Source organism: Sorex fumeus, unplaced genomic scaffold (genome assembly GCF_029834395.1).
Source record: "Sorex fumeus unplaced genomic scaffold, SorFum_2.1 ptg000064l, whole genome shotgun sequence".
NCBI lineage: Eukaryota > Metazoa > Chordata > Mammalia > Eulipotyphla > Soricidae > Sorex > Sorex fumeus.
In genome coordinates this window covers 3643611-3656844 of record NW_026606121.1, presented here as the reverse complement: position 1 = coordinate 3656844, position 13234 = coordinate 3643611, and the positions used below count along the sequence as shown (strand labels likewise).

The following is a 13234-nucleotide window of genomic DNA, read 5'->3' as shown; positions in this document are numbered from 1 at the left end:
CAGCCAGGAGTGATCCTGAGCATAGCCAGGTGTGATTCAAAAACAAAGAAAGATAAAAAGTGATGAGAAGGAGAAGGAAGTCGGCGGGAGTGCAGAGAAGGAAGGCAGCGACCAAGAGCAGAAGCCAGCTGACAAGCGCCACCAAGGACACAGAGGAGCACGCTGCAAGTCCCAAGGGGACAGCGCCAAGGGCCAGCACCAGCTGCCCTTACCCCCAATGCTGTATGAGTACCCACGCAGGGGGGTCAGGATCTGGAGGACCCCGGTCAGGAAAAGGAAAAAAGGGGAGGCCGAGACCAGCAGATGAGCAGCAGGTGACCCGGACGTGGTCCCCAGCATCACAGGGTCCCCTGAGCCCTGCCAGGAGCGATGGCTGAGCACAGAGTCAGCCCCGAGCACAGCTGGGTGCAGACCCCCCCCCCCCCATACAAAGCTGAAAAAAAGAAAAAGCTACGCAAGAAAGCCTCCGGCAAGAAAACAGTCTGCTCGGCCGAGGGACCAGGAAAATGGCCTCCCCATCTGGGGCCAGGGAAAAGAACCTGGTCACTCCAGCCCTATGCAGCAAAGGAATGTCTAGGGCAAGGGCAAAAGCCAGAAGGTTCTAGAACACCAGATGCTTTCTGGGGCTGGGACAGGCAGTGCTTCCGGAAGCTGGGTGAGTGTGAGCCTCTGGGTCCAGTCTGCTGAGAGTACATGAGTCGGTGTGTGCAGCTGGGAGGGAGCCTGGTCCCCTGCGAAGGCCACCGTGCCCACTCGGTGGCGGAGGCTACCCTGCCGAGTGGGCACGGTGGCCTCCACCAGAACCGCAGATCCAGATAAGGCCAGGGCAAGAGATGGGGGCCACCCCTGGATGTGCCCCCTCTGAGCCTCTGCGTCTGGGGTGACCTGTTCCCCAGGGGTTGGTCTGGGAGCTGCAGTGACGCCCTGAGGCTGGCCGTGGGGGTGGGGGGGGTTGCTGGGAAAGACTCACTTGCGGCCCTCAGCACTCACCCATCAGACTCTGGCGCTCCTCCTTCTTGCGGGCCTTCTGCTTGGCCTCCAACTGTACCACGGACAGCGGGGGGGCCCCTGGGGGGCTGGGCAGGGCGCTGACCGCGAAGCGAGCCAGCAGCCCCAGGCCGCTCTCATCCAGGCCTGGTGACAGGGCCGGCTCCCGGGCGCCCGGCCGGTAGCCACGGGCCGCCTCGTCCTCGTCCAGCTCGTCCTCGTCGCTCTCATCTGGCGTGCAGAAAACAAGGAGCAAGTCAGGGCCCGGGCCTGGCCCCCCGCCACCCCCCGCCAGCCGGGGGTCCCAGCTCCTCGCTCCTCACCGGCTGGGGCAGCGGCAGCTCCCCTGCCAGCCCCCGGGCCCAGAGGCCCGTCCATCCGAGCCCAAGCGGACTGGCGGCCACTTTGGGGGTCAGAGTGGGCTTCTGGGAAGGGAAACAGATAAGGCACCTGCGCTGGGGACAGACACGCGACAGGACAGGAGACAGCTCTCGCCACGGCTCACGCACACACGCCCCAACATACAACATGAAGGCAGGGGTGGGGGGGAGCGGGGGAGGGGTGGGGCCCAGGCTCAGGCCAGGGTCCTGGGGACAGTTCTGCAGCTGGAGACTTAGAGCGGTGGCAGGAGAAGGGGGAGTTTGGGCCAAAGAACTTGTCGGGGATGGGGGTCTTTCTCGGGGGTGCCCCGCACTGAAGCCTCGAGAAGACTCGGGGGCCCGAAGCCGACTCCCAGGGGTGCTCGGGACCCGGTTTCCCCCCCGCGTGACGCTCCCAGCCCCGGCACAACCACAGGGATCACCTCTGCAGAGCCCCGAGAGCCGGTGCTCAGCCCATGGGGCCCCCCAAAGATCACGGGGGAACCGGCCAGGTAAGAGGTCAGGCTCGGGTGGAGGTGCCTATGGGATCCCAGATGACCGTGCTCCCTCCAGCTGAGAAGGGCCCTGAGCCCCTGGGCCCCCCCCACCTGCCCTCTGCCTGACACACCATCTAGGGTTCAGGCAGGCTCCTGACCGTCTAGGGGACACTGTCTGCTCCCCGCCACAGGCCCTGCCCGCAGATTGGGCGGTCAGGACTGGCTCAAGAACGGGGGCGGGGGGCACATGAAGGTACTGTGGGGGGGTCTCAGGAAGGTCAGGGGTCAAGTCCATGTTCTCCTGCCACGCCCCAAGCCCCAGGGAGCCAGCAAGGGGCAGAACACAGGCTCTGTTTGGCTCAGGGGAGGGAAGGCTCGAGGAAGGGAGTGGAAGAGCTTAGGGGTCCCAGCGGGGCGGGGTGGGTGCTCCCAGAGCCCCCGAGCGATGGATGAAGCGGGATGGAGAGGCAGCGGGGTGGCAGGCAGCGCACGGGCGAGCACTGGCGAGTGGGCAGCACGGGGCGTCTCGCCCGGAGGCCCCAGCGGCAAAGCAGGCTTAAGTGTAGGTAGACTGAGGCAGTGCCTGGGCCCCTGTCAGGCTTCTCCGGGGTGGGCCGATCTGAGCAGGGGTGGGCGGGGGACTGGGAGGTGTGGTAGGAGAGCCCACACAGGCAGCTCCACAGGGGACCCCAAAACTCTGAGCAGCCCCTGGTTTCTGGAAGGCCCACATCCTGGTAAGGCAGGAGCAGCCGGTCCCAGCCAAGGGGGCCCTGGAAGAGCAGAAGCCACAGAAGAGTGTGTTCTGCTGTGCACACTGCTGCCCTCAGGAGCGGTTGGGGAGGGGAGCAGAGGTGGGTCTCGGGCCCAGGAAAGCCTCTTTGGGCCAAAGAACTTGTCGGGGATGGGGGGTCGGAGCGATAGCACAGTAGGGAAGGCGTTTGCCTTGAGTGCAGCCGACCTGGGTCGAGTCTCCGACATCCCACAGCGGGTCCCCGAGCACCGCCAGGAGTAATTCCTGAGTGCAGAACCAAGAGTGACCCCTGAGCACCGCTGGGTGTGGCCCCCAAACAAACAAACAAAAAAAACCCCAAAAAACCCCGAAAAAACAAAAAAACAAAAACACAAAACAACTTGCCACGGGTGAGGGAAGCAAAAGCCCCAGGCAAGGAACCTGGAGAGAGATGCAGAAAAAAAACATTTTGGTTCTGGTGAAAAATCTCCAACAAAACCCTCTTGGCTCAGGGCCTGGGGTGGGTGGGTGGGCTTGGTCTGGTGGAGCCGGTGAGGCCGCGGGGGGGCGGGGCCGAGGGGAGGGCGGGGAGACAGAGGAAGGTTCGCCTACCTACGCGCAGCGGGCCAGGCCCGCCCCAGCCCAGAGGCCGGCTGTGCCGTCTGCCTACTCCCAGCCTTCGCTTTGCGTCCAGAGTGCAGCGTGAGAGCAAATGCAAGAGACCAAAACAGACATTCAAAGCATCATGGGTCGGGTCGGGTGCAGGGATGGGCAAGCGCCGGGAGGGGAGCGCAGGCACGCCGAAGCCATACCCCAGCGAGGTCCCGAGTCCCCCGAGACCTAAGCAGGTCTGCGCGCCGGTCACCCCATCTCCCCCCACCCCGTCCTTAGCTGGAGCATGGCCGCCGGCTCCCTGTGGCCGCTCTGGGCAGACAGCCCCTGGCTAAGCCGCCTGGAGACTACTACTTCGGGGAGGGGGCTGAGCTAGGGCACGTGAGCCCCCCAATTTGGCAGTGGGGACCCTGACTTTCAGGGGAGCTGGGGGGAGGGTCCTGGCAGAGGGCAACCCGGGCGGACAGTCCGCAGGTCCGACTCAGGCAGCTTCGGACGAGCGGCTGGCGAGGGCATTTGCTCAGTGGACACTGGGGTCAGGGGGTGGTTCATCTCTGGTCGCCCCCAAAGGGAGCTGGGCTCATCAGGAGGGGTGAGTGGGCAGAAGACAGAGCGGGGCCTGAGTGGGGGGCCGGCTGCCCAGACGCCAAGGTCAGAGGGAGCCTGTCCAGGGGCCTCCCCCGGCTGCTCCAACGCTCTACCTGCAGAAGCCGAGTTCTGGCGCTAGAGGGGACAAGTCAGGGCCACGAGGCCCCCAGGGTCCCCCTCTGAGCAGGGCGAGGGCAGCCCAGCCTGCGGCCTCCCCCAGGCCCCGGTGCTCTGCCTTCTCATTCTGCCTGGCAGTGAAGCCAGCACCCACGTGACACGCGGGACCCTGCGCTGCCTTCAGGGCTGTCAGATCAGAGGTGGGTGGGCAGAGGCGTGGGGCAAGCGAGCGGCTCAGAGAGAGGAAGGGGACAGGGCGAGGCTGGGGAGCGGCTGACTCGGAGCCTGAAGTATGCCCAGAGCGACCAGGGGTGCGAGTCAGAGAGAAGCGCAGATGGTCCTTCTCCCCGGCTGGCCGGGGCGGGGAGGCGGGAAGGGGGGGAGGGAGAGAGGGGAGTGGGGTGGGGGAGGGCACAGCAAGAGAGACGAGCCACACGGGTTTAGTTAAAAATGAACTCGATATATTTAATAAAGCTCGGTATTACCAAAATCGCGTACAAACATCAAGTCACACGCCCACACGACAGGATCCCATGTACAAAGCTGTCCCTCGAGGCCACCGCCGGCCGGGCCGGCCGCACAGCCTGGCACAGGCCAGCGGGGTGGGGCAGAGTGGAGGAAGTGAGCACTAAAAAAAAAACACAGTCCATAGAAAGCTCCAGGGGGAGCCGGCTGGCGGTGCTGTCGGGACCCGGGGCAACACCCCAGACGCGGCGGGGAAGGCAGCCTAGGCGCCTGGGCCCGCACATCCTCTCCGCGCTCTCGCTCTCACTCACTCGCTCGCTAGCAAACACGGAAGCTATTTTGTGTGTGGCGCTAGTAACCTTGGTCAGAGGAGTCCTCCGAAGGGTCGCTGAAGGAGGACGGGGCCTCGACCTCTCGCAGCAGCAAACAGAACGGCTGCTTCCTGCCGGCCGTTGGCTTCGGGTCCAGAGTCCGCGCAGCCGCCAGGCCCCGCTTGGCCAACTTGGGGCCGCCGGCCGGCTTGCTGTTCTTGGCCACCATGCCACACAGAAGGGAGGGCGTGAGCCTGGAGCTGGAGGGGCCCTGTGGGGACCACTCGTCCTTCAGGAACTGATCCTCTTCCTCCGAGTCCGTATCTGTGGTCAAAGCAGGTTTCACAGGTTAAGCGGCAGGGTTGGGCGCGTTCTTCTCTCACTGTGCTTTGCTCAAGGCCGCGGAAAACCCCCAGGACGGGCTGGCAGATGGCCTAAGCCTCATGGCCTTGATTTGAGCCCAGGCCCCCCCGCACCCACACACGGATCTTCTTCCCCAGTGCTGCAGACCCCTGCCAGTCAAGCGCGGATCCCTCAAGAACTGCTGAGCCTGACAGGTTCTCAGGGCAGCTGCCCCCATCCGGGTCCTCCACCCAGGCCTAGCCCGCCTGGGAGAGGGTCCCTCAGCCCTGCATGTGGAGTCTGAAGGTCCCCAGCCAGGCCCCACCCAACCAAAACCCCACTGCAGGACCAATATGGGCTGGGAGTCTGGGGACACCAGCATAGTCCCACCAAGCCTGGTTCCCCCAGGAGCTCCACCCCCTAGTTCCCAAGGCCCATATCCCAGTCTGGGGAAGCTTAGCTTGGCCTCCCACGAGAACCAACAGCCCCTTAGTCCCGAGCTCCCTGACTCAGCCAACACATACTTCCCAGTGACACAGGCAGGGGCCACAGCTGAGCAGGGGAGCCACCTGGGGCCACCTGCCTCACCCTACCAGGACTGAGGTGCTCCTGGCCTCACTGTAGCCCACCTGCAAGTGGGGTCTACCATCAACCGAAAAATAAGGTGCTGCCCCCTTGGGGTCTCTGTGCTTTGTATGCAGAAGGCCCAGACCCCACCCCAGCACAGCCTCCAGGTACCACTGCGGTGGCCTCCCCCCACATCCAAAAAGACAAAAGAAGTGGGCGGGAAGTCCAGGGTTATGTCCTGTGCCTTGCCACCCCAGGCGTGGGGTTGGGGGGATAGATATGGCAGTGGGCTGGGGGCAGAGCGATTCTGCCAGACCAAGTTGCCAGACCAAGCAGGCAAGAAGGAGCTGCTTGCTTCCACAGCTGAGACCTGACCAGACCCTCCTGAAGCCCACCCAGCAGGACCTCTGGCCCAGCAGAACTTCTTGTCCAGCATGACCTCCCGCCCAGCACCACCAGAAGAACCAACAGATCGGAAGCAGGCTGCACATTCGCTCAGGGTGGCGAGCCTGACTCTGGTCCCTCTGAGTCCTCCAAGAAATTGTGCTTCTTGAGGGCAATGGAGCCGGGCCCTTACAGCAGGGGGTGGGCTCGGCCACCTGCCATCAGCCACTGTTTCTGGAGCTGAGAGCCACCAGCTGGGCCTCAGGCACTTGATACCCCCTAGGATCTGCCCCCGAAGGTCAACCAGGGGGCACCGCGCCCCCGGAGGGGCGCCCCGCGCACTGGCATCCTGAACACTCCATCTGACGACCGTGATTACGGCGACCGCGACAGGAAGCCCCTCTGAACAATGACGCCGCACCGTTTCTGACTCTAGCCCAATAGTCAGTCGCCCACTCAACGGCGGCACAAGCCGGGTGAATTTCTGGCCACAAAGCGGAAGGCAACACGTGCAGAGACAGCCTCGGCCAGTCAATCACGGGCGCCCGCCAATCACACGCTCCGACCAATCACCGACGGCCACCAACATAGCTCCCGCCCCCAGCACCGAGTCCACCAATCACAGGCACTCCCACCTCCAGCACTCTTCCCCCTGCCCCATTTCCGGCGAGAACGAGGACCACACGGGCTGGCGCGATGCCAGCGCCACTTACTGTAGGAGAAGCTGCTCACTTCCGAGGCGAACGGGGAGTGGGTCGGCTTGGGCGGGCCTCTGGCCTTGAAGCCCGCCTCCATCTTCCGGACTTTGGCGGCCCTTTTGTGTTTACCTTCTCGCGAGGCTTTGAGGGACAGGCCAAGGCCCTTGGCCAGTGCCTTCCGGTCCTTTGCCAGGAGGCCATCGTAGGGCGCCAGGTAGCGGCCGCAGCTCCCGCCCGCCTTGGCCTTCCCTGCCGGGGCCTCGCTGAACTTGAAGGGCGACTTGAGCTTGTCCTGCTTGGTGAGGGACAGGGCCCTGTCCAGCTTGCTGGCCAGCTGCTCCTGGTCGCTGGCCATCTTCTTCTTCTTGATCTTCAGCTGCAGAGAGAAGATGGGGTGGCAGGTGAAGAGGGTGTCCCCGGCCTCTTCACAAGGTGGTGGCCCCTCGGGTCTTCTCAAGGTGAACAAGAGGTGCTCCCCCCACCCTCAACCCCTGTGCAGGGTCCTCTGCCTACCGCAGAAGGCGGTGCTGCATGAAGGCAGGATGAGGCACCAGGCAAGACACCCAGACCCCAGTAGGGACGCCCTGGCATGAGGATGCCCGGGCTGTGACTGGCCAGGGGACAGTCTGCAGTGCGCCTTGGATGCCTAGTGGGCAGGGTGCCCCTTACTGGGGGAGTCACACCAGGATGTGCTCAGGGGTCACTGTTGGCAAGACTCGGGGGACGCTGTGGGGGTGCCAAGGATCAAAACTGGATCACCCACCTGCCAAGCAAGTGACTTAACCCCTGTGCTGTCTCTCTGGCCCCTCATCGATACATTTTTTGTTTTTGTTTTTCTTGGTTTTTTTTTTTGCTTTTTGGGTAACACCCGGCGATGCTCAGGGGTTACTCCTGGCTCATGCACTCAGGAATTACTCCTGGCGGTGCTCGGGGGACCACACGGGATGCTGGGAATCGAACCTGGGTCGGCCATGTTGGCTTCATGCAAGGCAAACGCCCTACATGCTGTGCTATCGCTCCAGCCCCACATTTTTTGGTTTTATTTTTGGGTCACACGCCACCATTTTCAGGGCTTATTCCTGGTGGGGACTTGGTGTGTGCAAGGCAAACAGCCTCTTGGAACATCTCAGTATTACTCGGGTGATGTTTCAGAGGGCAGCCAAGCTGGAGGGGGGGGGTGTCCTTGGCCCCCAGTACACGTGGCCTGCGGAGGCGAGGCCGTGCACTGTGCACACGTGCAGGGGTCAGGGCCTGCTGCCTCGTCCCTCCCAGCTCGAGTGAACTCTGGTCTGCGCAGCCTGGCCTTCCAGGGCAGGCTAGTTTTTAGGGCCAAGGGCCTTAAGCAGCTCATTTCAGTGCTCCGAAGCAGAAAAATCCCACAGTTGGCGCTCCCCCACTACCGAGGAGCTCAAGATGACATCAAGTCTGTGTTCCCACACCCCAGCATGGGGAAGCTCGTTAGACAATCGTCCGTTCAATGACAGCAACTTGCGTGATCTGGTGAGGATGCGCAGACGGCTCAGCTTGCATAGAGGGTCGGGGCTCGAGCAGGGTGGGGTCTTCGGGCTCTCTGCCCCCTATCTCTGACCTCTGGGGAGGGTCCGGGAGCAGCTGCGCACACTGACCTGACTCAGGGAGTCTGACGAGGCTCCATGCTCATCCCAGGGCTGGCCGCGGCCCCTGGCTTTGCCCGTCCCAGTGAGACCCCCGTGGTCCTCCTCGGGCCCCTTGTGTCTCTTCCGCATCCCTGCTCCCAGCTCCGAGTCATCGGACGTCAACAGGGTCTTGCTGCTCGGCCTGGAACGCAGATGTGCCCATCAGCACCCCAGTTGGTACCCCTAGAGCTGGGCACGGAAGCAGTGACGGTGGCAGCAGGCCAGGGCACCCGGGTCTGGTGACACCGGTCTGGAGTTCCGACAGGATGTTTGGTGGCGGGCAAGGACGACACCAGGTCGAATCCTGTGCCACCTAGCAGTCCCCACTAGTGCTGCACGCACACTGCGACCACATGCAGCAGCGCCCAGGACGAGGGGCGAGTTCCTGTGCCCTGTGGGTCACCCCTGACAGTGACTGAGTCTGGGGCTGCCTCTGCAGGAGGGGCAGGTGCCCGGAACAAGGAGAGAGGGCGAAGGACATGCCCAGAATGGGAAAAGGCGAAGTTCCGGCTGAGGACAGAGGCCCCAGAGGCTGGGCTGAGCCCTCGCAGGGACGCCCGGAGCCACCCACTCACTTTTCTGCCACTTTGGGCCCGGGGGCTCCTTCATCCTGAGATGCCCAAGCATCACTTTAGCAGTGCGATGTGCCTCGCAGGCCGCGGGCCACCAGGGGGCGCTCACAACACCAGGGGCATTGCTACTACCCTGTCTGCGGCCCAGGAGGGACAGAAGACAGGAGCGACACGACCACACAGACGTGGAGGGCACAGGGGAGGGGGCGGGCATGGGAGGGAGAGGCAGGGACCCCAGCCACGCCGGCCCCGCATGTCCCCACTCACTCGCAGTCGTGGCGTCGCTGTAGCCGCACCAGCTCCCGCTGCTTCTCCTTGTACTGTCGCTGCACCTCAGCCAGCCGCATGCGGAAGTCCAGCTCCATGGCATCCATGTGCTCCAGGGACGGCTTCATGGCGAACATCTGAGGGCGATGCCGGCGTGAGCCCCTTTCCCTGGGACTACACACCCCCCTGCCCACCACTTCCTGTCAGCTGCCCTGGGCAGGGGAGCAAGGGCCACAGTCCTAGGCTCCTCCCGCCCGAGGACACACCAACGCTGGGGGGGTTGTGGCGAAAACTGGAGGACGCTGGCCATCCACGACAACCCCCCCCCCCGGGCCCCCACCCCACGCAGGGCCCAGCCCCACCTGCTCCTCCTTCTTCTGCATCCAGCTGTACTTCTTGTTGGGGTTCAGTTCCCGTGGGAGCCGCAGGTTTTTGAGCGGGTCCCCAAAGGGGCCATCCAGCACTTCCTTCAGCATGTGGCTGCTGGCCGCCAGTAGGCTCTCGAGAGACGGCCTCACCACGGCGGGGCTGCACTCGGCACCTGCACACGGCGAGTGTGAGGGTGAGCGGCACCCCTTGGCTCTGCAAGCCACCAGCTCACATGCTCGGGCCCAGGGGTCTGGCAAGTCACCCAAAGAACGCAGAAAGTTGGGGTGGGGAAAGGAACACCTGTTCCAGCTCCCCAGATAGGCCACGTCTGGTGGGGGTGGGGGAGAGGCCCATAGATGGTCCCAGAAACGCATCTACACAGATAGCACTTGCGTCCCATGATGAGACGAGATTAGTTATCGGTGGCCCATCAACACAAATTGCAGAAGGGGGGGAGGGCGCACTGGGGCACTGCTAAGGCCAGCACTGCCAACGTGGGCAACGCCAGCCCCAGGAGCCAGCAGGGGGCGCTCACGTATGTTCCAGGCCCATTTCTAGGGGCAACTGAGCCACTTTCTGGAAGGGGCAGTCAGGCAGAGGGGCACCATCTTCCACGGCCCGGCACCCCCAACTCCCTCACTGTCCAGTTCGGCCTAAGGCATTCCCAGTTCCTAGCTCATCGCTACTTCTGCTGGGTCGGCGGAGGCTGAGGGAAATTCCAGCAAACGTACCTGATGCAGGCCCCACCTCCAGCCTGTGCAATCACCCAGCGGTACCCACTGCCCGTGCTGCCGGCTCTGCCCACTAGGTGGCAGCAGCACCTCCCGCAAGCTGGCCCCAGGCTCCAGGGACACTGAGGCGGCCTAGGGCTGCTGCCGGCCCTCAGTTGTGCGAAGGCAGGGTGGGCACACGGGGCTGTCAGGCGACAGGCTGCCCCACCCGTCACCACCTCAGAAGGCAGCTCATTTGAGAGCCAATGAAGGAGTCACTGACCTTCCCCCAAGTTGGAGCCGAGCAGGCTGACCTCAGTGTGCAGCCTGAGGGACAGCAACCCTGCTCCATTTCACCTCAGAGTCCCCCCAGGGCAGACCCCGGCCAGCAGGTGCCCAGCTGTGGGCGCCACCGGCGAGGGCTCAGCACTGGACCCCGGGGCCAAGGTCAGGAGAGACACCTTGCAGTATGGCCGGGGCCGCAGCTCCACCAAGGGCTACCCCACACTCAAACACGGGCACCTGAGTCAGTGTTTGGTCCTGCCAAGAGCAGACATGCAGGGACCCAGGAACTGGACAGGGCATCCTGTGGCCCCAGAGCCCATCTACCTGCTCCCCAGCTCTGGGCCCTGCCACCCTGCAGATGCCTACTGGCCTGTCGGCCTCTGCCCTCGTCTGCTGCTGCCACAGCCTCCAAATGCCTCGCAGGAGCTGATCCTCTGGGGCTCGGCGACCACGGGGCTCAGCCCTCCCCTACCAGGCACCCAGAAGTACCTCCTACTGTCACAGGAGGGCACATAGGACCTCTGGGTGGAGCCGTGGCAGCCCCAGCACTGTCTGTATGTCTACATCTGCAAGCGTTGCATAGACAGGGTGCATGTGCATGAGTGTCTGTACGTAAGAATATGCACGTGCGCACCTATGGCTGGCACACGTGGTAGGAGTGTATGGATGCGTGTGTAGACTGCATGTGTACGTGTGCTGTGCATACGGAGGGGGCTGTGCAAGTAAGTGTCTGTGTGCGGGTGTGCAGGCCCCTACATGCACATGCAGCGCCAACACCATCTCCTCAGCACAGGGTGGGCTGCCGCGCGTCCCTCTCCATCCTGCCCTCGGAGCACCGGCCTTGAGCATCCAGCTCGGAATTCTCTGCTAAGCCCTCCTTGCAGGGATGGACCCCTGACACACTCCATCAAGGGGCAGGTCACGGCGGTGGGCAAGAGGGAGCCTGGCTGGGAGCAGGCAACGATGGGTCCGACAGAAAGAAGAGGGAGCGCCCGCCACTCAGACCCAGCTGGACCTGAATCTTTCCCTGGTGGCCACCAGGCCCATCCCTGTCCCCCCACGCCTGGTCCTTCGCTGGGTCAGCGGTTCAGGCCCCAAAGATCCGAATACAAAACAGGCCACCGTGTAAAAGCCCATCAAAGGGCAAGGGGCTTTGTGCGCGTCTGCCACACAGCGAAGGTGCCAGCCTCAGCTAGATGCGATGAACCCCACGAGGGCCGCCCCCTCCCCCCCCCCCACACACACCGCCCGGGCCTCACCTCCCACATCTTGGCTCCTGCGCTCCAGTTCCAGCCCCGCGATCTCACTCAGCAGCGTGATGCCCTGCAGGAAACTCTGCTCCAGGGCCAGGTTCTGCGGCTCCGGCTTCTCCAGGCTCTGGGCTCTGGTGCCCACGGATGGCAGAGGCCTGGCCTGGGGCAACTCTGCGGCTGCCGCCAGCGCGTTCATGCCAGCCAGAGGGTCTTCCAGGCTGGGCAGGAAGGGCTCAGAGGGCACCTCCTCCAGGAAGTAGGCGCAACTGCTGGTCCCCGGCGGTGGGGCGGCTTCGCGGGCCTCCAAGCTCAGGCACTGAGAGTCCCCATCAGGCACGACGCTGTCCGCTGCCTCCAGGCTGGGCCGGGGCTCACAGGGGGCCACCGGGGACAGCCCCTCCTCGGGTACTGCCTCCACCAAGGTCACCGCCATGGGCACGTCCACGGGCACCTCCACAGGCTCCTCCTTAGCTTCCACCAGGGTCTCGGGCGTCAGCCGCACCCCCAAGTCTGGGGCGGCCGTGCAGGATTCGGTCCGGCCTGGGGAATCGGCCTGAGCATCCGGCCCCTCGGCGAAGTCTCCGCAAGTCTCCGCAGCCCCCGGACCCGCACTCAGGGCCTGGGTGTCCAAGAGGCCGACTCCACAGCTGCCCGCAGGGCTCGGGGCCGCCAGGGTTTTGCTGGGGGGCAGCGGGGAGGCCAGCGGGGGCAGCTCTGCTGGCCCCTCGTCCACATCCTCCACCTCTGCCTTCACCTCCCGCTCAGCCAGCGGCTCCTCCCGTGGGTCCTCGCACAGCCGTTCAGGAAGCGAGCAGGGGGACACACGCAGGGGCTTGTCCTCAGGAGACAGGGCCAGGCGCTCAGGCCCCTCAGCGGGCAGCGGCACGTCGGGGGCTCGGCCATCGGCATCGGCGGCGGCGGTGGGCTGCAGCAGGAAGGGGTAGGGCCGTCCGTAGTGCGGGGGCAGGGCAGGAAACGGGTACCCAGGCGGGATTTCTGCAGGACACGGAGGGCAGAGGTCAGCGGGGCCTCCAGTCCGGACACGACCCAAAGCGCCCCCAGACCCCTCCCAGGGCTGGGTAGCTGGGTACAGAGCCAGCCAGGACCAGCACTGGCCGGAGAGCACCCGAAGCCTGTCCATGACCACAGCTCTGCCCTCGGGGAGGCAGGGGACCGGATCCCAACACGGAGCAGCACGTGTGTGCATGGCATGGCTAGAGCCTGGCCAGCACCAGGTCCGGCATGAGAACATATCTGTGTTCTGGTGCAGGGGACCACATGGGGTATCAGGAACCAAACTCCAGCTGGACGCGTGCGAGGCAGGAAACCTCTGGGCTGCACCAACTCTCCAGCTCCCCCGGTGCCCCGGTGCAAACTTTTTTTTTTTTTGCTTTTTGGGTCACACTTGGCAATGCTCAGGTGTTACTCCTGGCTCATGCACTCAGGAATTGCTCCTGGCGGTGCTC

The 13234-nt window shown here is 64.2% G+C and overlaps 1 protein-coding gene across 1 annotated transcript in view; it reads right to left on the bottom strand.

Moving 5' to 3' along the window:
- The window catches only part of TNRC18 (trinucleotide repeat containing 18), a 55988-nt gene that overhangs the window by 15418 nt on the left and 27336 nt on the right, over positions 1-13234 (bottom strand). Inside the window, exons 11-17 of the mRNA XM_056128572.1 lie at positions 11775-12764; positions 9514-9692; positions 9152-9288; positions 8283-8454; positions 6673-7033; positions 4715-4990; positions 991-1218 (exon numbers count right to left, since the gene is read on the bottom strand). Of these exons, the coding sequence (XP_055984547.1) occupies positions 991-1218; positions 4715-4990; positions 6673-7033; positions 8283-8454; positions 9152-9288; positions 9514-9692; positions 11775-12764 (2343 nt within the window). The remainder of the gene's footprint in view (positions 1-990; positions 1219-4714; positions 4991-6672; positions 7034-8282; positions 8455-9151; positions 9289-9513; positions 9693-11774; positions 12765-13234) is intronic.